The sequence below is a fragment of the Muntiacus reevesi genome, chromosome 1, assembly GCF_963930625.1.
Source record: "Muntiacus reevesi chromosome 1, mMunRee1.1, whole genome shotgun sequence".
Taxonomy (NCBI): Eukaryota; Metazoa; Chordata; class Mammalia; order Artiodactyla; family Cervidae; genus Muntiacus; species Muntiacus reevesi.
This window is the reverse complement of record NC_089249.1, coordinates 157,516,884-157,538,607: the sequence shown is the minus strand read 5'-3', so window position 1 is coordinate 157,538,607 and position 21,724 is coordinate 157,516,884. Positions and strand designations below refer to the sequence as shown.

The following is a 21,724-nucleotide window of genomic DNA, read 5'->3' as shown; positions in this document are numbered from 1 at the left end:
TGGCCCAGGAACTGCTAACAAATGTACAGTGCAGTGCTGGTTCAAGAAGTTTTGCAAAGAGATGAGAGCCTTGAAGATGAGGAACGTAGTGGCTGGCCATCAAAAGTTGACAATGACCATTTGAGAGCCATCATTGAAGCTAATCCTCTTAAAACTACACAAGAAGTTGCTGAAGAACTCAACGTCGACCATTCTACAGTCATTTGGTATTTGAAGCAGATTGGAAAGGTGAAAAAACTTGGTAAGTGGGTGCCTCATGAGCTGACTGCAAATCAAAAAAATGGTCATTTTGAAGTGTTCTTTGAAGTCTTCTCTTATCCTGTGCAGCAACAGTGAACCATTTCTCCATTGGGTTGTGATGTGCAATGAAAAGTGGATTTTATACAACAACCAGCAATGACCAGCTCAGCGGTTGGACTGGCAAGCAACTCCAAAGCACTTGTCACAGCCAAACTTGCACCAAAAAAAGGTCATAGTCACTGTTTGATGGTCTGCTGCCCGACTGATCTATTACAGGTTTCTGAATCCTGGCAAAACCGTTACATCTGAGAAGTACGCTCAGCAAATCGATGAGATGCACCAAAAACTGCAGTGCCTGCAGCTGGCATCGGTCAACAGAAAGGGCCCAGTTCTTCTCCACAACAATGCCTGAGTGCATGTTGCACAACCAGTGCTTCAGAAGTTGAACAAATTGGCTACGAAGTTTTGCATCATCCACCATATTTCCCTGACCTCTTGCCAACTGACTACTGCTGCTTCAAGCATTTCAACAACTCTTTGCAGGGAAAATGCTTCCACAACCAGCAGGAGGCAGAAATGCTTTCCAAGAGTTCTTCGAATCCCTAAGCATGGATTTTTATGCTACAGGAATAAACTTATTTCTCATTGGCAAGATTGTGTTGATTGTAATGGTTCCTATTTTGATTAATAAAGATATTTAAGCCTAAATCATTATAAAATGATTTAAAAGTCACAGTCCAAAACCGCAATTATGTTTGCACCAACCTACTAACCTTCTTATCATTCCCCAAGCAGACAGTGCTGGTAGAGACTGAATTCCTTAGGAAAAGTTAATGCAAATATGAAAAATTGACTTTATTAATTAATAGTATAGCTCAACTCACTTTAAATATGTAAATCACTATTATATCTTTTGTGAATATAACCTAAATATCTCCCCAAATCAGCGTTTTGCCTGGCACTTTGTGGAGACTCAGTAAATACTTGTGGATTTAAAATAAGTTCCATGTATTGCCTGAATTAAGGTTTTCTTACATGAGTAGCAAACACTGAGGAAAATGAAATAGTGCTTTAATTGTCTGCAATTGAATGGGTTATATCCCTCCTCTTTTCTCTTTTGCAGGATATAAGCTTTTAAAATATCACTCTTTAATTAGAGAAAGAAATATGCTTCATGTTAATTTGGAGTCAGTCTGCTAAAGATTTTGCCTAAGAAAAGATTTAGCTTGGTTTATAACTTGCATAGTTTATAGTTAATATGCCCATTTGTAATTAAATAGGCATGGTCAAATGTGATGTACATATTTGGAAATACAGTGAGGGCGAACTAAAAATGAGATTGGAAATCCGCTAGCAGTTTAAATCAGATATTCCTTTTAGCCTTTCTTCCACTGGATAGAGTTGATCTGTCTTCCTTCCTTTCATCCCTCCTTCTTTCCTCTTTTCTACCCCATCCCTTTCTCTCTCTCTATCCACGCCCCTTTCTCTCTTTCCTAACCTCCATATAATGGTGATGATAAGAAAAATCCTTTTTCTAACCCTCTCTGGGTAAAACTGGAAGGAACCCTAAACAGTTGACCAGTTTTAAGCTTCTGGGCACTGTGCAGTAGTTCTTACAGTCAAAAGTAAGTTCTCCAAGACGGGCAGGTAAAGTTACTGAAAACTGCTAGTCATACATTTCAGTAATTGGGAGAAGTTCTATTGGAAATGCCTTTGAAGTAAATGATATCCTTACATGAAATGTTGCTGGGATGCCTTAAGCTCTAAAACTGTTGTTTGCAACAAGTGCCAAACCGGTGAGTCTGAATGGCCCCAGGTAGCATTTCTAGGTGTTATGCTGAAGATGCATTGTTGACAGTAAAGAATCAGAACAAAATTTTTAAAGTTCAAGAATCTTACAGGGAGTGCAAAGTAAACTTAGAGGCTTCATACATGTGTCAGCTAGTTAAAGGACACCAACAGTTTTAACTCACTTGGTTGCTTTAAAAATATATCTGTATCTGCTATCTCTGCTGCGTTCCCTCTACTTTCTAATTGTCATACTCACAAGAGGAACTGCCTGGCATCTGGATTTCTTCCTGCCCCCAAGGACTTGCCATTTATGCATCATTTGTACCTTGAACTTTTTTTTTTTTCTGTTGTTTTGGTCTTAATTGTTTTTCTTGTTATTTTTATTCACATAGAATGATACTACCTGAATTTAGAAAGATGGAAAGAGAAGTTATGAGATGATTTGAGCCTGGATACTATGAAGTTGTCAACATTTGTCTAGTTGTACTAACATAGGGTGCTATTCTGTATTTGTTGAGAAGTAGTGCCTTTTTCCTCCCTTCTAATCTTAGTGTCTGATTTGTAGAAGTTATTGAGTTGTTTCTCAACATCTTAAAGGAGGAAATGAAAGTAAAAATTTAAACAGTTACTCTAATAAATGAATTGTTTATACATTTGTCACTAGAAAACTACTATTTTTAGCTGAATAGTAGCTTGTAATTGCAGTTATTATAGTTTATAGTATTTATAACCTGCTGTGGTTTGAATGTTGCTCTTAAGGCTATAATTAGTAACCTACTAGATTTTAATTACTAGGAAATTTCAGAGAATGTGAAAATGTTTTGATTAAGCCTGAGAAATAGCCATTCTTGCTTTCCTCAAAATTGGCATCAGTGACTGCTTAATGACAGCAGAATGCTTTGAAAACATGCTGTTTAAAGTCTACCTATTATTAAATACCATAATAACTAGTGTGTAAGTGATAGTTGTTTTTTTGTTGTGGAAACTCTGTGGTAAGAGGAAAGCTTCAGCAAAATCCTTAAGGAAAATATAGTATAAAAAAGTAACTGGTAAATAGAATAGTTTTTATAAACTGGAATGTAGATGAGAAATAGAAAGACACATATACAGATTTGACATGATTATATTTATTGAAATTCCTTGTCTCCTTGAACTTTGCAAATAAGGTTATTTTTTATGTAGTTTTTAAAAAAACATTATTTGTACACTTCTACAATTTATAGCTAGTCTCTCTTTAAAAAGTGCATGCCAAAACCCACTGTAATATAATATAAACTTGCAAATTTGAGCTCTTCAGTGTCAGGAAACAAAAAGTGTGTATACTAATTTCTAAATTACTAGCTGGGTTTCTAAATGTATGTGTTGTTCCTACATCCAAGGCAATCTGTACAGAGCAGTCTGTATCGTTGGTGTTTCACTGAGTGTTTGCCATCGTGTAGTACTGTTTGTCTCTGCATTTATTCAACATAACCATATGCTATAATCTCTAGACCAGATGAAAGCATCCGGCAAGCATAGACTTCCAAGTAGGAGCCAAAGTAAGCAAGGGGAAATGAAGCTGCTATAAAATTTTGTGGACAGTAGTTGCAAAATGCTTTCTGAAGTTTGTACACAGTAAATGGCAAAGTAGGTCACATCTCATTTTTTTAATAAAGTATTTTCCATACTCATTTTTCAAAAGTATACTTGGTATAGCTTATACTTGATGATAAAAAATCAGCATTTTAAAATGGTGTGGTGTGAAGATAATTTTAAAATAACAGTTTAAATAATTAGGTACTTTTGTATTTATTTCCATTTTCTGTAAATGATGGGAGTGTTTTTAAAAGCCTGTTACAACAACTGAATACACTTTTGATCATTTCTTCCAATGCAAGGAGCTATATGCCTAAGAGAGACATGAGCAGTGCTGTGTTTTTGTTTAATCTCTTCAAACTTTATATCCAATTTTAGTCAGCAAATAAACTATTTAGAGTTTGTTTTCCTTTGCTGACTACCTTATTGTTAGCTTACTTTTAGTAAACAAAAGCAAGTTTAGCCAGCAATTTTTGGAAATGGAAAAGGAGTAAAGAATGTGTGGCTTCTGCAGTCCAAAAAAAGAGAAAAACACAGAGAGAAAACTCACTATAGCATGAGTAATTGAGAGAGTTATTTTTTGTAAAATGTATAGTTGAAACATTCTATTTTGGAAGGAGAATGGTGAGTGGGTGAACTGTCTCAAATCTTAACATTGAAATTAAAGATAAAATTTATCAAATATTTACTGTACATTTAATATGGATGAGATAAAAACTCATTTAGGGAGTTTTAAGAGTTTGGGATGTGATGATTGTTGTAACTAAATATTGAATATAGATCTCAGTATCGTGATATTTGAGAGTAAAAATAGATTTTAGAGCTCTTTCGATTTAATAAAAGGAAACATGCAAGTTCATGTGGGGGAAGAAGCTTTTCAGTAATTGTCTCTCAGATCTGTATTGGTTTCACATTCTAACCATGCAGAAGTGGCAGAATAACACTTTATTGTCTTATGTAATAGTTCAGCTATCACCCTATACCTTGACCTAATACATCATTTGTAAATCGTCAGTAATACAGTCATCACAATCATACTACTGGCCATACTACTACTGTACTACTGACCTTTTGCAATGTATTCATATTTAGTATCTCACTTAAGTCCTTTGATTGGTCTATCTGAACCTCTAAAGTGAATACATATACACATACCTGCACACAAACATATATATAATAATATAAGATGATGTGTATATACAGTACAAAAGTGTTTCCAAATTATTCAAGTATCTTCATGATGACAAGGAGATAATTGTTGGCTTTCATCTCCTACTATATATCAGGCTCTTTGGTAGATATTTTATATATATTATCTCATTTAATCATCACTACTAAATTGTAAAATAGGTATCTGTATTCCCATTTTACAGATGAGATCTCTATAGTCACATCTAGAGAGGTAGGAAATGAACTTTGAGAATGGTAAGGAAGATACTGATCTAGATGGAGAAACAGTGATATTCTAAGACGCTATTTGATTGTGTGTTCACTCTTCAGAGTGGTCAGGAAAGCTAATTTTGTGGAGGGGTAGGACTTATACTGTTTTCTGAGAAAGGGAACAAAGCAGAAGAATGGGGTTTGTGTAAGTGCTGACAAGTTCAATTTAGATGTGTTGAATTTAAGGAAGGAAAGGAAAGATTTTACAGAAGGTGTGTACAGCCAACTGTGGTGAGATTTGGGGGGGTTGCCTTGAATTATATAGATTTTTTTTTAGGCATTTCTTTGAATATTCTTGATTACATTTAAACTTTGTATTTATGAAAGTATATAATGAGCTATTAATCCTTGACTAGTTATATAGATTTTGGGATGATTGCATGATTTTGAACATTATAGCCACCATGCCCTATGTAGGTTAAGGATATTTTTTAAGCAAATGGGATTGTATGAAATCTCTCTAAAATTTTTCCTTATTATTTATTTATTATATAAGCAAAGCTTGTTTACTGTAGAAAAATTAGAATATAGAAATTTCCATGAAGGGAAAAAAGTAATAGTCCTGTCACTGGGTTGAATGTATTTTGATTTTTTTCCTATGTGTTTTTTCTTTCAGAAATATGGCTACACACACCTTTCTGCAGGAGAACTTCTCCGTGATGAAAGGAAAAACCCAGATTCACAATATGGTGAACTAATTGAAAAGTACATTAAAGATGGAAAGATTGTGCCAGTTGAGATAACCATCAGTTTGTTAAGGAGGGTAAGGAGTGTGAATGCCAACCAGTTTAAACCAACAAGGAAATGAGAAATTAAATCTGCCCTTCCTTTGAGTAATGAAAAAATTAGAGTATTGAATTTCTTGCTTGTGGAGGGTGGTCATGGTATTTGAGAATGGCAGAACTGGAAATTCCACTTTCACCTGGGAAGAAATTGGACAGTAGGAAACATTCTCTACCTTGGTCTAGGATCAGCTACAACTCAACATTCATATGTGTGTACTTGACCCTTCCCAGTGTGCAGACAGTCCATCCTCCTTCTGTTTCTGTTCTTCCTTTTCTCCTCCTCTTCTTCTCCCCGCTCCTCTCTCTTTTCTATTTCCTTCCTTCCTTTCTTTCCTTCCCCCTGTCCCTCCTTCCCATGACCCTCCCATTGTTGCCATTGTCTCAGTCGTGATGTTTCCTTTTCTGGTACATTCATCACCATCTTCAGTGCAAAATGCTGAGACTAACAGCTATCAAACTAAAATAGGTCCCATCTAAAAACCAGATACCTTGGGTCTACATGACTCTCCACTACAGATTCTCAAGATTATAGTCATTAATAGGTATTTTCACATACAAGAAATATGAAGGAGAAATGCATAAGTGGGAACAGCAAGAAATAGTTGAAAGTTGATGGAAAAGAGATGTATGAGCTTCTGATTGGAACCAGAGAAACTTGAAGAGTGGCTCCTTCACACACTTTCTTACCTCTTGTATCAGAGATTGTAGTAACCTGCTACCATTCAGAGAAACAAAATCCTCTCTTCTTATTCTCTGAATGTAATGCCTTTTCTCCACTTTTATGCCTCGTTGTGAAAGAGTAGTCTATATTTTTACTTTTTCATTTTCTGCTCTTCAGCTCTTTGCACCAAGATTCTATTTCCATCTTCACTTAAACTATTCTGATGTTACCAGTGATCTTCTTTATAAAATCTAGGGGATATTTTCAGTCATTTTTCTTTTAACTTACTGTCTTTTTGAAACTCCTTCCTCCTTTGTTCTCTGTGACACAGTTTCTCTTGATTCTCTTCAGTGACTGCTATTTCTTAAGTCTCCTTTGATAAGTCTTCTGCAAATTTCTTAAACCATGATGCTTCTCAGGTTTCATTCTTAGTTCACCTCTTATTTTATACATTTCTTGCTGAATGGTGTTATCCATGCCCAAGGTTTTCACTGTGCTAATGCTGCCAACATCTGTAACTATTAGGCATCCATCTGAGTGTCTCAACAAGTGTCTCAAAATCAGCATGCCAAAGGCTGACTGTATCATCTAAAATGTGATCACCCTTTGTTTCCTGTCCTGGTTAATGGTTCTACCATCTACCCAGTTGCCCAGGCCAGCAATCTGGGATCCATCCTTTATTTCCTCACTTTATTTATCCTTTATTTCCTCTTCCTCACTTTCCCAGATCTGTTCAGTGAGTAGATCCTTTCAATTATCTTTTTCTTTACCCTTTTCTATTTAGCATTTTTTCTTTATTACTATATCATCTTAATTCAGATCCTTTTTTTTTTCTTACTTGGACCATCACTAGAGCCTTATCATTAGTCTTTTGCCTTTGATCCATCTTTGTACCCTTATTCATCCTTTATGGTGCTGTCAGAGTTTTTTGTTTTTTTTTCTTTTCTAAAAGGTGATGTGAACATGTTCTTCTACTGCTTAAAATTACTCAGTGGTCCTGTATTGTTTGCAGAATAAAAACCAAATCCTTAGTGTGGTACAACAAGTTTTTCATTAATTTTGGCCCTACCCACTTTCTAGTGTAGCTTGCTTCTCGGAAGGAAGGCTATGACAAATCTAGACAGCGTATTATAGAAAGCAAAGACATCACTTTGCCAACCAAGGTCCATATAGTCAAAGCTATGCTTTTTCCAGTAACCATATATGGATGTGAGAGTTGGACCGTAACGAAGGCTGAACACAAAAAAATTGATGCTTTCAAATTGTGGTGCTGGAGAAGACTCTTTGAGAGTCTCTTGGACAGCAAGGAGATCAAACCAGTCAATCCTAAGGGAAATCAACTCTGAATACTCATTGGAAGAACTGATGCTGAAGCTGAAACTCCAATAGTTTGGCCATATGATGTGAACAGTCAACTCGTTGGAAAAGACCATGATACTGGAAAAGATTGAAGGCAAAAGGAGAAGAGGGTGGCAGAGGAAGAGATGTTTGAATGGCACCGCCAGTTCAGTGGACATGAACTTGGGCAAACTTGGGAGATCGTGAGGGAGAGGGAGGCCTGACGTGCTATAGGCCATGGGGTCTCATGGAGTCGACATGATTTAGCAACTGAAAAAAACAACTTTCTAGTCATATCTCCTGCCACTTCCTACATGCATCCTAAGGTTCACCTCTGCCAGCTTATTTCAGATTCATCAAAGCTGTTATGCTTCCTCATTTCTGAGCCTCTAACATCCAGTTGACACATTCTGGAGTACCTCGATCCCTTCCTGCCTGCCATTTTATTATTCAGAATTCAGCTTCACTGCCATCCCTTCAGTAAAACTCTTTCTGGAGGTTTCACAGTTAGTTTGTGCCGACTTCTTGGTTTTTTTCACAGCATCCTTGTGTACCTCAGTATAGAACTTAGCACACTGACTTACACATGTTTGTTAACCACTGGACTGTAAACCTTCCAGGGGCCATGACCTTGCTCTTCATGTTCCCTGATGGTTAGACCTTGAATGAGTGTATGTTGAGTGAGTAGAGTATCAGTGTGCCTCTTCAGATATCTTCTACTACCATAATTGGGATAGAAATGCTATAGCAGGGACACAAAAGCATTCTGTGAAAGTTTTGTGAATATTGGAGATGCTAGATGCTAGGATAAAGCCAACCCCCAGATAAAGGAATTTAGGTCTTGACAGCCATTGTTCTTCTTGAGGAACCAGGATTGTTTGAGCAGTGAGGGAACTGGTTGTTGGTTTGCTTTAGAATAGAGACTTCTCTGGAGTCTGTCAAAGTCCTACATCTGTGCTTATCCCATGGTGGTTGATAGTGAAAAGAATTTAGAGATTCAAGATCTGTATCTCCCATTCACAGATTTCCACATTCTACCTGAATTCAGACTTTGGAAGAGGATGGCAAAATAATTCTTGCTATCTTTCTGAATGTATTCTCTTGCTACCTGTATTTTGGGATAGCAAGTGGCATTTAGGTTTAAATTAGCTTCAGTTATGAAAAAAAAAAAGCATTGATTCCTACACTAATAATTAATGCTGACAATCTCTTTATATGTCCAAAGTTTTTTGCAGTTGTACTTGAATTACTGCAGAGAATCTGAGTACCTATAGAAGCAGTGTATTTCCTACCATAGCTAAATGACTTGGAAAGAGGAAAAGGAAAGCGAGATATGGGTCTCTAGTGGCTGGAGCAAGAATATTGATTAATGCTTATTTTTCTTTTCTTGCTGTTTATTATTTCATGAAAATAATATATGCTTACTATAGAAAATTTTTTAACTATAGAAAAAAAATTGTGTGTGTATGTGTATAAAATAGGAGAGGGATACATACCCATAACTCTTGCCAGCTGGAGGCAAACATGTTATTCCTTTAAATTTTTTTTTCCTGTGTACCCTCCACACTTATGACTTAAAGAATAATAATAAAACATACTCTGCTTAAGAAATTGCATTTTGTTAATGTAGCATTGAATTCAAATCTTCCTTTTTTTAGGAAATGGATCAGACAATGGCAGCCAATGCTCAGAAGAATAAATTCTTGATTGATGGGTTTCCAAGAAATCAGGACAACCTTCAAGGCTGGAACAAGACCATGGATGGGAAAGCTGATGTATCTTTTGTTTTGTTTTTTGACTGTAATAATGAGGTAATGAAAATCTTCATCTGCCAACATGGGCTTTTAAACAGCTGGTGGTCAACTGTTAGAGCAAAGAAAGTGATTTATTTTACTTACATTTACATTTTATATTGGCAACAGTATTTTTTGAACTGGTAAGTTGGATGGACAGAACAGCACTGTCTTACTGTTGAATTATTGAAAGCTGTTTGGCATCAGCAACCTTGTGGGCCTAAAATTTGCCTTATTTTGAAAATAACAAGAACTTGTTTTGTTTTGAATTATGAGTTGACTCATATAATAATATTAGGTAATGAAGCTGCACTGTTACTTCTTGAGTAGACACTATTGTCAGAGAGTATCTTGCCTTAGGGTGTTGTTTAGTGGAAAAGAAACACATTTTGGGGAATCTGGGAAATCTTTCTTTTTTAAAGAAACATGTAAGATAGCCTGATTTGTCTTTTAAGAGTGAAATGAAAAAAAAAAGAGTGAAATGATATTGAAAAAAGCAGGAAAGAAGACTTTTTCTTTCTGGCACTTCTAATAACATACTCAGACATACTTTTGAATAGCTGAATGAATTTCTTGGAATCCTTTTTTTGGGGGGGAATCATTTAATTAAAAGACCTGACTCTGCTTGACAGCTGTAATATAAACTTTATTAAATTAATGCCAACAGCCTGAAAGAATAAGAATCAGCAGTAGTGCCTTGAAGGAAGTTGACTATTCTTAGGTTGAATTGCAAATGTGCTTGTGATGGAGAGACTTACTGCAGCTTTTGAGTTGTTTTAAAATGTAACTCTCTTCTTCCAACCCCCAAAAATATGTTTTCACTTATTCTTCAAAGTTACTTTTAGAATGTTACCACAACTTTATAGCTAAGGAATGTTTATTCACGATTACCAAGGGATACTTTATTCAAATGCAAATATGTTGACTCAAATATTAAGATATTTATGGAATTATTGAAAAGTAAGCAAAAATGGAACAAAGTTTGAGGCATGTAATTCATACCTAATAAGTTAATAATATATCCTAGATGGAACGATACCCATAGAGATCATCTTTTTATTGCGGTTTGAAAAAAAAATACACAGGAAAAACTGAGTCATGAATGAATTCTTATTATGCTCTGTACTTATTTAACCTAATTTATGTAAATTGAACCACATGTTGCAACTTTGCATGTTGATTAATGAATTAGGCACATTGGGTTTAAAGCAGGGTTTTGTTGGTAATCTCTTCAAACTTTCTTCTCTTTTCAGGTTTAAAAGATTGCCAAAAGACTGCCAAATTAATATCTTTTAAAAAATAACTTTTTATGTATTTCTGTTTTTAGATCTGTATTGAACGATGTCTTGAGAGGGGAAAAAGTAGTGGTAGAAGTGATGACAACAGAGAGAGCTTGGAAAAGAGGTACTTTGCAATTTTTACCCATAGCCACTGTGCCTCAGTTTGGAACTTGAGTAACAGATTCAACACTTAGCCATTTTGGTCCAGAAAAAGAAAATGTCATGCTTAAATATAGAAGAGCTTGTCTAAAAAGATGATAAGGGAGGGTGTCATTTGGGTTTTGTCCTGTATTGTCCCCTGATCTATAACCGGGGAGAGAAGTATACTTAGGACCTTGGAATATTTGCTTCTTTTGCAGAATTCAAACCTATCTTCAGTCAACAAAGCCAATTATTGACTTGTATGAAGAAATGGGGAAAGTCAAGAAAATAGATGCTTCTAAATCTGTTGATGAAGTGAGTACCCCTAGCCTGCCTAAAAGTAAAGTAAAATGATTTTGGGCAGGGAGGGAAGCAGTATGCAGGAGAAAAAGAAATACAATATTATGACAGATTATTTTGCTTTTCAGAACACTGGAGACTAAAGGAAATGCTAAGCTTTTTCTTTTTTTTCTAACTGAAATATGTATGTTTTATTGGTTTACAATATTGTGTTAGTTTCAGGTATATTTTTGAATAGAGTCTAAAGTGGGTTTTACAACTTCAGATTTGTTCTTTGTAAGAAGTAGATGGTTTATTATTTCCAACCTCTTTTTTTGAGCACTGGAAAATTGGCATCTTCAGAGCTGTGATTTTGACCATGATCATTTTTTTAAAATCTGTAACATGAAATCATCTAGCTGAATTGCCCCAACTGTTTTCACCATTTCCATCCTAGAGTATGTAGCTCCAGAGGTGCAGGGTTCCCACAATTCAATGCTTGTCTCTTCCTTCATGAATCAGTGGTCTCTGAACTGTGGTTTGCAAGCCCTCAGTATTCAGTCACTAATTATTAGTTTCTCTTAAGTTCTAGTGTCTCTGATTCCCTGAATCATCTTCTTCTGGACCTTCTTAAAAAAAAAATCGTTATACTGTGCTGGGTCCTGGTCACAGTGCACAGGATCTGTGACTGGGGCGTGCGGCCCCTCCGGTTCGGCGCGCGGCCTCTTTGGTTGGAACTCATGGGCACAGCAGCTGCAGTGCATGGCTTAGGTGCCCCGTGGCATGTGGGGTCTTAGTCCCCAACCGGGGATCAGACTTGTGTCACCTGCATTGAAAGGTGGACTCTTAACCCTGGACCACCAGGGAAGTCCCTGGACCTTTTTTTTTCTTTATATCATATAGTCATTTCTGACTTATTATCCATGTCTGCTTCCTATAGAGGTGAGGTAATACATTAGAAGACATAGTGTTTTAGAATCAGAACTAGGAAGATAAGCCACTTCAGTTTACTTTCTATCATGTTATTGGTAGCCTGTTAAGAAGTCTGTTTTTTCCTAAAAGCACTAATAAAATTGAAGCATCATGTTCCTAATTTTATATGTTTTGTTTATAATATTGTAATACTGTTTAAAGTAAAGCAGATGAAACTAAGAAATTATGTGTTTTTTAATGATCCATTTTGAAAATTAATATAAAATTTACTGTTTTAACAGGAACTTAGCCATATGATGTTTTAACAATATCTGCTTTTTATTTTATTTTATTTTATTTTGCTTTTTAAAATTATTATCTTTTTTCCATTTTAGGTTTTTGATGAAGTTGTGAAGATTTTTGACAAAGAAGGCTAACTCTGAACCTCAAAGCATCCTTGAAATCATGCTTGAATATTGCTTTGATAGCTGCTGTCACAACCCCCTTTTAAGGCAATTTTAATGTTTCATAATTATATCTCAGTTAATGGCTGGAAAGTATGTAGTAAGACAAATTAAATTTTTTATCTTCAATTTAAAAAAAATTTTTTTTTTCTTGATCATGGGAGTAGACAGTGAATTTGAGTCTAACTTCATCTTAGCTATGGTGCTCACAAAACAAAGAAGGGTATTAACTAGTTCTTTGTTTTTATTCAGAAAGAATATCCCTTATATAGTTCGTGCCTTTTGTGAGCAAAACTTTTTAGTATGTGTGAATATCCCTCTATTAATTGCAACATGTTTGAATTAGGGATTCCCCGTGTCTTCTTTCCCTTGCAGGTTTTAAATTTCCAACCTGCTTAAGTGAATTTGTGGACCAAATTCCAAAGGAACTTTTTGTGTAGTCAGTTCTTGCACAATGTGTTTGGTAAACAAACTCATAAAATTAAGTCTTAGAAGTGTTCTAGTATTTATCAAATAACTGACTATTTCCTATAGAGAGGTAAGAAAATTTAGACTTTGTTTTACTACAGCTTGTACAAAGTTGTGTGACAGGGCATAGTCTTTGCTTCCAGGATTGGGATGGGGGCACTAGGGATTCAAAGCCTGGTGGAATTGTCAGCTTTATTCTGATATAAATTTGAGGGTATTGGTAAGGGATCACATCTAACGACATGTGTTCCTTTTGCTCTATTATATAATGTTATTAATGATTAAACTGATCTTAACAAAATTCATAGCAGTGGAACCTTGAAATGCATGTACTTAGATTTATAAAAGTGATTCGGTTAGTGTTTTAGTAATACTTCAAAATGTTTTTGTTTATTTTCTAGATTAAGTATAGGGTTTAGTACAAAGCAGAAGAAATTTAATGGTTAAATTTTCCATTTGTATTTTATTGTCTTGAATACTTTTTTTCATAGTTGTTTAAGAAGATTTAAAAATCATTGCACTTTGGCCAGAAAAATAATAAATTTATCTATAAATGTTTAATTCCCTTCCTGGCTACTTTATTCAGTAAATTCTTTTCTTTTTTTTGTTGGGGGGGGGGGCATCATGTTGAAGTAAAAGGTACAGAATTTTTAAAGAGCTATACAATCCAAAGGAATTTTCACTTAAGTTTATTGTTCCTTTAAAAATCTCTGAAAAATTTCATTTCTCCTTATCTTTTTCTGCCATCACTAATGCAGAATGGTATCCAAGGTTCTTAATATGAGATTTATTAAAATATTTCTCATTTTCAGCACTTATGCTGTTTGGTATATGGAGTTAAATTGGGCAAGGAATTTAGACTTTGTATAATTAGATTTTATATTTAAAGTCATTGGGAATAGTGGGGACAGTTTATGAATGTTCTTTTATTGTAATAGGTTTATTTATTTCTATTATGAAATTTACTTTATTAATGATGAATTTGCAACATACCATAGAAAACAAAGTATCCATAAGTACTGTAACATATTGACTGCTAAAATCTGTGTTAAGATTACCTTGGTTTCTTGGAAGAGATTGTAAAGAATTCTTATCTAGTGATTTAGTCTAGCCAATACTGAGGATTTTATTGGTAGTTCAGACATCTGTAGTCTGAAGCAAGAGTAAAGACTTAAGATTTTTGAGACCATTCCTACTCACATAAGTGAAGAAATCCCTATCTGATGGTGATCTAAATATTTACATAGATATTGTGAAAGCAAACTAAGGTTTTTAAGAAGACTGCTGAGACTAGGTGCTTTGCTTCCTTTCATTAAATATCTTTCTGTGGCATTTAAGAACAAAAATCGAGAAACATGGTAATTAAATTACTGAACTATGAGGCTTTACTTTTCGAGTAGGAAAACACGTTAGCAATATTGAGTTTAGGAGTTGATTGAGATACATCTGACTTCACTAGTTTGGTCGTTCCATTTATTAAAGATAGTTATCAAGAACCTTTTGACTTTAAAGACCCCAAAGAAAGCCTTGCTGTTTTTAAAAAAAATTAGCCAACATTATTTTCATTCAGTGATACTGGATGTGTATGAATTATTTAGTGAGTAATCCCAATAAATTTTGTGCTATGGCCTTTGCCTTTTGCTGATTCAGATTTCTATTTTCTCAAGCATATTGAAGATCAAGAAGCATCATATTTAGCACGTGAGTCCTCAAAGGAACAGCAGAGTTCAGGATCCAGGAGAATTTTCTGCTCTGTGTGTTATGTTTATGTGTCTTGAATTAAGCAGAAAGCATGACTTTATCCTGTTCAAGATGTAATCCAGATTGAGGCACAAGTAGCCTAATTTATTACTGGCCTGCAATATCAATTGCTGTCTCTTTGAGGCGGAAATTGGCAGCAAGCAACATGTATCAGGATGCAGGTTTTTTTGTGGGCCTGTAGCTTTGTCCATATAATTGAAGTGGTTGCCTGACATTCCAGTGGTCCCTGGAGATAATAGCGGCCGACAGTATTGGCCAGACAAGGTCAGCATCTTTTCCCTGGAGGTTTGGTGCTTCATCTACAGATACATACTAATTGCACAGTCCATAGTGCTACAACTTATACTCTGTCTTCCAAGAGTTTTCTGTATGAAACTAAGACTCTGATATGGATAGACCTTCAGATGTTTTCTGTTGGCTAACTTGTCATTCTTATGTAGCTTATTGCAGTTTTCCATAGCCTACTTTCATACTTCAGCTTAATTAAGTACGCCTTAATTCTGAACATTTTTTTAAATGAAAGAAAGGAAGTTAATTTATTGTACACCAAAGGAAAAGGCAAAAATGGTCCTAATCACTTATCCCTTTATTTCTTCATCTCTAACTTCATACTCTTGGATTTAAGTCTACTTTCCTTTGAAAAGATGTGGTTATTTTGATTGTGATTTTAATTCTGAACCCTAGCTAAGTTCTGCAGGTCACCATCTTTCTTGTTCTGGGGAGAGCTGAAGGACTAAGTTGAATTTTTGGCTACTGTACTATGCTCTATGTCAGCCATGTCAGCTGCAGGCTATCACTAGGGCTCAGACTTTTATGGGATCCCTGCCATCCCATTCATTCTTTAAGAGGCTTTTATGACTTTGCCTAAGACCCAGGCATAAAAGAAGAGTGCTCAATTATTTTGTACTATTGAGGGAAACAAGGGTAATAAATCAACATTTCTCTAGGTGGTGAGGTTCTTGCAGTCACAGGAAATTTTTTTATTTTGTGATACATTTTGAGGTAACTTCATGCAACTTCCTAACACTGGCTTTTGACACCAACCAGAGGAAAAGCAGGTTACTATATCCTAATATTAATGGGAGATAACCCCAAGAAACTTTAAGAGCTGTCTTCTCCATAGTGAAATCAAGCAGTTAAGCAGCATACTGTGGAAATAGTAGATATATTCTCATTTGGTTGATTAACCACATTTAAATTGAGAAAGTAAAACTCAAAAAAAGCCATGTATGGGACTTTTCTGGTGATCCAGTGGTTAAAGGCTCTGTGTTCCCACTGCAGCGGGTGAGGATTCAACCCCTGGTCAGGAAATAAAATCCTACATGCCACACCAACCAAAAAAAAAAAAAAAAAAAAAGCCATGCATGTGAGCTTTGGGAAGACTCATATAGTTAGTTTTAAAAGGCTCCCTGGAAGAAATATACTTTCAGTAGCAGCATCTATGAAATTAAGGGGGGGAAATTGCTACAGTGGATTCAGGATGGACTTCCAAGAACACTCCTGAATTGGATAAGTTTCCTTAGTAGTTGGTAAATCCTTGCAGCGCTTTGAGGGCTACGGGTAGAACTGGCCATCCCACAGCCAGCTGGCTCCAAGGACTTCCGGAGCCAGAGGGGAAAGACACTGAATTGGTCCAGCAGTTAGTGCTGAAAAGCACAACGCTGTTGTGCATCGCTCACCCTAGGTTGTTTATTAGTTTTATAAAGAAGCGTTTTCATAAGTGGCTCCAAAGCAACTGCCAGAACTTGGCCAGCGTACCTATGAGCATTACAAAGCTGCATCAAAATGGCTTTGTCAAAATATGCATAAAAGCACAACCATCATTCTATCCTCATCTGGAATGGTGGTCAAGATGAACACATTATTTACATTGTTTAAGGGGGAACATGCTAGTTTCATGGCTAACTTTTAGATTGAGTCAATATTCCCACATCAAGATGACCAAGTTAAAACAGCGGTATCAAAAAACTGGCATCAAGTGCTGTGTCAGAATGTCTTTGTCATATTCAGTATCAAACATGGTTGAGCAGAGACTATCTGTATTCCTTCCTCTGTTTAGGGCCTTTATCTAGGTCTGGTTAAGTGCTGTTTAGAGAAGGAGCTGACTTGAGGCTGTTGTTGATACTGTGTGCTAATGGAGGATTCACAAATTTAGAGGCTGGAATAGGAAGAGGGTAGGGAGAATAAAACCATTTGTATAGAGAAGTGGAGTTGATTGAGCCCTGTGCTGGGAGAAATATCAATAACCTCAGATATGCAGATGACACCACCCTTATGGCAGAAAATGAGGAAGAACTAAAGAGCCTCTTGATGAAAGATGAAAGTTGGCTTAAAGCTCAACATTCAGAAAACTAAGGTCATGGCTTCTGGTCCCATCACTTCATGGCAAATAGATGGGGAAACAGTGGAAACAGTGGCTGACTTTATTTTTGGGGGCTCCAAAATCACTGCAGATGGTGAGTGCAGTCATGAAATTAAAAGACACTCCTTGGAAGGAAAGTTATGACCAACCTAGACAGCATATTAAAAGGAGAGACATTACTTTGTCAACAAAGATCCATCTAGTCAAGGCTATGGTTTTTCCAGTAGTCATGTATGGATGTGAGAGTTGGACTATAAAGAAAGCTGAGTGCCAAAGAATTGATGCTTTTGAACTGTGGTGTTGGAGAAGACTCTTGAGAGTCCCTTGGACTGCAAGGAGACCCAACCAGTCCATCCTAAAGGAGATCAGTCCTGGGTGTTCATTGGAAGGACTGATGTTGAAGCTGAAACTCCAATACTTTGGCCACCTGATGCGAAGAGCTGACTCGTTGGAAAAGACCCTGATGCTGGGAAGAACTGAGGGCAGGAGGAGAAGGGGATGACAGAGGATGAGATGGTTGGATGGCATCACCGACTCAATGGACATGGGTTTGGGTGAACTCCGGGAGTTGGTGATGGACAGGGAGGCCTGGTGTGCTGCAGTTCACGGGGTCGCAAAGAGTTGGGCACGACTGAGTGATTGAACTGAACTGAACTACTTCATACATGTTGGCTTTTATAGGAACTTATTTATTCCACCCATAATCACTCCTACCAACCACCAATTCTTAATCTGTCCAGAGGTCTTCCTGATCGTAAATCTCATTCCCACTCATCTCCGTAAGTATTCTGTTAATGAAAATGGGTTTCAGCTGTTAAGGTGATGCCCTTAACACCATCTATCTTTTTACTTTTTTTTTTTAATTTTTTTTATTTTTCAGTAGGTTCTTTTAACTTGTGGTTTGAGTAATTTCATGTTTCTGAGTTTAGATTGTGTCTTTGACTTAAGAAAGCAGCCATTTTATAGTCATCAGTTAAATCATTCTTTTATATGATAATACACAAATTATGGCCAGTTGCTAAAATAATAGATGCAATAGGAGGCATTGTTACAGTGTGTGATCACATTCATTCCAGGGTCTGCCATCTTCATTGAGTTAATTGATCACATAGCAAGCCAAATTTCAGAGATGATGACCCTGTGACTGAGATCAGAGAGTCGGTTAAAAATTTGGTTGTCCATTCCCTCAAAATATCTTTGAGGCAGACTTGTTAGGAATACAGTATACAACCCCTGGTTTCTAAACTGTATTCTGTCTCTGTAGAGTGCTTTTAATTATGAGAACCTTTTTACCTCTGATCTAATTTTGTTTTCCCAACAAGGCAGGTTGGGATGATTCACTTACAACCTGTTTCATGGGTGATTAAACTGAGGTCCAAGGAGCCCAAGTCAGTTGCCCCATAATATTTACAAGTTGATAGTTGTGAGTCTGGAGCTGGAGCCCAGACCTCTGGACCTTGCCACATCTGCCTCCTGTCTCTAGTAGTCCCTGCTGCCCTGTACTTAAGCCCAGTTTTGAAGTGTGACTCTAATACCTTACCAGACTTCCTCTGTCACTAGCCCATTACCCTCATTTATCTTCTCTATTGCACATATGCACAATTTATGAAGTTTTCTCGGTGTACTTCCTGTTGATCTATGGTAGATTACAAGCGCCAGGAGAGCAGAAAGGTTGTCTGTCTTGTCATCTCTCTTTTCCAGGACCTGCACATTGTCACTCAGTAATTATACGTTATATAACAGTTCTTGATAAATGGAGTCTTTGGGAAAGAAGTCTCTAAAAGGTCTTACTTGTATTTCTTTATTCTCTTATCTAACTTGGCACAAAGTATATTCTTAATAGATTTTATTATTAATACATTTTATTGGTATTGAAAGAAGGAAAGTGGCTTCCTCAATACCCCCTGCCTCCAGTTATTTAGAAGCAGAATTAGGCCTAGAACCAACTCCCATTGCTTAACACCAGTATGCCTTTATCCCCGTCATTACTATCAAGGACTTGGGAAAGCAAGCGATTCATCGTGTGATGCACCATAAACTATACTTTTTAATAGATTTCATTCATATGCTTCAGTTTTAGTCAATGTCTTTTAAATCTTTTTTTTAATTTAACCAATGCTGGACTTCACTGATGGCTCAGTGCCAATACAGGAGATATGGGTTCTATCCGTGGTCTGGTAAGATCCCACATGCCATGGAGCAGCCAAGCCCATGTGCCGCAACTACTGAGCCTGTGCTCTAAAGTCCAGGAACCACAACTACTGAGCCCTTGTGCTGCAACTCCTGGAGCCCGCGTGCCCTAGAGGCTGTGCTTAGCAAAAAGAGGAGCCACTGCAATGAGAAGCTCACTCATTGCAACTAGAGAGTAGCCCCTGTTTGCCTCAACTAGAGAAAAGCCTGTGCAGCAGTGAAGACCTAGAACAGCCAATAAATAAATAAAATTATAAATAAACCTCTTGAAAAAAAGAAAAAAACAATGCCTCAGGCTCCAAAAATTCTGACTTAAGCATTCCCCAGGTGAATAAACCAGTGGTTCTTAAACTTTCAAATGTATCAGAAGCATTTGGAAGGCTTGTTAAACCCAGATTGCTGTCCCACACCCAGAATTTATGTGGTTCAGTCTATTTGAGATATGGTCCAAGAATTTGTATTTCTTTTAAAGTTCCAGGTGATGCTGGTATAGGTACTCTGAGAACCACTGTGCTAAACAGAGTGGCCAGAGGCGATATTGGAAATTACCAGTCTTGCTTCTTTATAGGCAAGGGACTACGCCTTCTTGGTCTTTGTTTCCGTAATGCCTAGCATGGTGCTCAGTGCGTGATGAATTGACAAACTGATAACAACCTTAATGGAAGCTTACAGATCAAACATTTGCCTAGCCTGCCATTCCTGAAGCTCATGGGTTTAGGGGAGAGAAATACTTTGAGAAAATCACAAATGGTCCCCCACTAAAGAAGTTGTCAAATGAATGCCAACTTGACATAGTGGAGCTGCCTTCATCTCACTTAGCAGCTGTTACTGTCTTGAAAGTTAAGGTGAACCCAGGAGGCCTCTGTCACTTTATTTAGCCTAAAGAAAAAGAGTAGCTATGTTTAGTGTGGGCTTGAGGGCAGAGTAAGGGCACCAGAAGCAACCTAAGGAAGACCTTTGAAAGTCAGAGCCACCCAGTGGTTAACTGATCTGCTTGAGAATTTGATGAGTTTCCCATCGCTGGAGAAAGCAGAGCCTAGGAGTCTGCTCTGCAGGATGCTTTAGACTATTCTAGCCCAGCGATTTATTCACAGACCATTCTGTTCAAGTTGTAATCTCAGTCTGAAGTCCACCCCAGCCCCATTCCCTGATCTCTCCTGAGTCTCAGGACACCAAACAGCTCTCTGTCCTTAGAAGTGGGGAGGAGAGACTGAAATATGAGACTCTGCCTTCACATAAGAACTCAAATAATGAGAAGTTTCCCTAAACTTTTGTTTCTGCCTCCCAGGGCCCCTTGACAGCACCTGGGATAGGTATTCAATGAAGTTTGCTAATGGTAATGCTGCTGGTGGTCAGGAGGTACCTGGTTTGCATTGGAGGAAAAGTGTGTTCCAAAAGAGGGAAAGAAACAGCACTAGCAAAAGGGTGGCAGTGAGACTGCTTGAGGGGCAGGGGAGACCATGTTCCAGACAACAGAGATGGGAATATGCAAAGAGAAGGCAGGGAAATAATGAACAAACCATAAAAAAAAAAAAAAAAACTAAAAGAATATAGATTTGTCCTGTGTCTGTTTAGCTGCATCCAGACCAGAACCTGGATAGCTCCTAGACTGGATGAGCTGGTGTGACAAACGCTTCTCAGATTTTGGAGGCTGTACTTTTCCTCCCCTTACCCCTCCTCTTTATTCTTCTCTTTCTCCTCCTCACTGTAAGCTGTCCCTTGAGTTCTATTCTGAACTCTTAATGGTTTTTCCATCTCGCTGGGGACAATGTGCAAACCCTCCTTGGCTTGGCCTGGGTTGGGGCTGGGCCCAATGCCAACTTAGGCAAGCAGGAGAGAGGAGGTGGCTCCCAGCAATAAGCAACCCACAGAATTGTGTCTGTTATTTAAGAAAAAGTTTCTGGGTTTTCGGCTAATTGCAAAAATACATAATGGATGCTTTTCGCATCTGCTAGTTATTCTCAAACAGGCCTGCATCCAAGAGCAAACTTTAAACAAACAATAAGATTATAGAGCTTAACTATTTCAATGTGTGACAGAAAAGAAAGCCAAGGCCCCCAAATTTGCGTTAACACACATGCTCTCAGACACGAGCAATGGGACAACAGATACATATACAAATATACAGATGCACAACCTGGCAACGGTGCATACAAATGCATGCTTGGGTACTAGTACATACGTGAATGCAAAACTCAAAACGTGCCCAATCACAGGCATCAACACACATACTCAGACACATAG

At 37.1% G+C, this 21,724-nt stretch overlaps 1 protein-coding gene across 1 annotated transcript in view; it reads left to right on the top strand.

The window, feature by feature from the left end:
• CMPK1 (cytidine/uridine monophosphate kinase 1) overlaps positions 1 to 13,728 on the top strand; it is a 34,246-nt gene extending 20,518 nt beyond the window's left edge. Inside the window, exons 2-6 of the mRNA XM_065913434.1 lie at positions 5,663 to 5,809; positions 9,489 to 9,641; positions 10,951 to 11,027; positions 11,263 to 11,359; positions 12,631 to 13,728. Of these exons, the coding sequence (XP_065769506.1) occupies positions 5,663 to 5,809; positions 9,489 to 9,641; positions 10,951 to 11,027; positions 11,263 to 11,359; positions 12,631 to 12,672 (516 nt within the window). The 3' untranslated portion in view covers positions 12,673 to 13,728. The remainder of the gene's footprint in view (positions 1 to 5,662; positions 5,810 to 9,488; positions 9,642 to 10,950; positions 11,028 to 11,262; positions 11,360 to 12,630) is intronic.
• Positions 13,729 to 21,724: the final 7,996 nt, after the last annotated feature.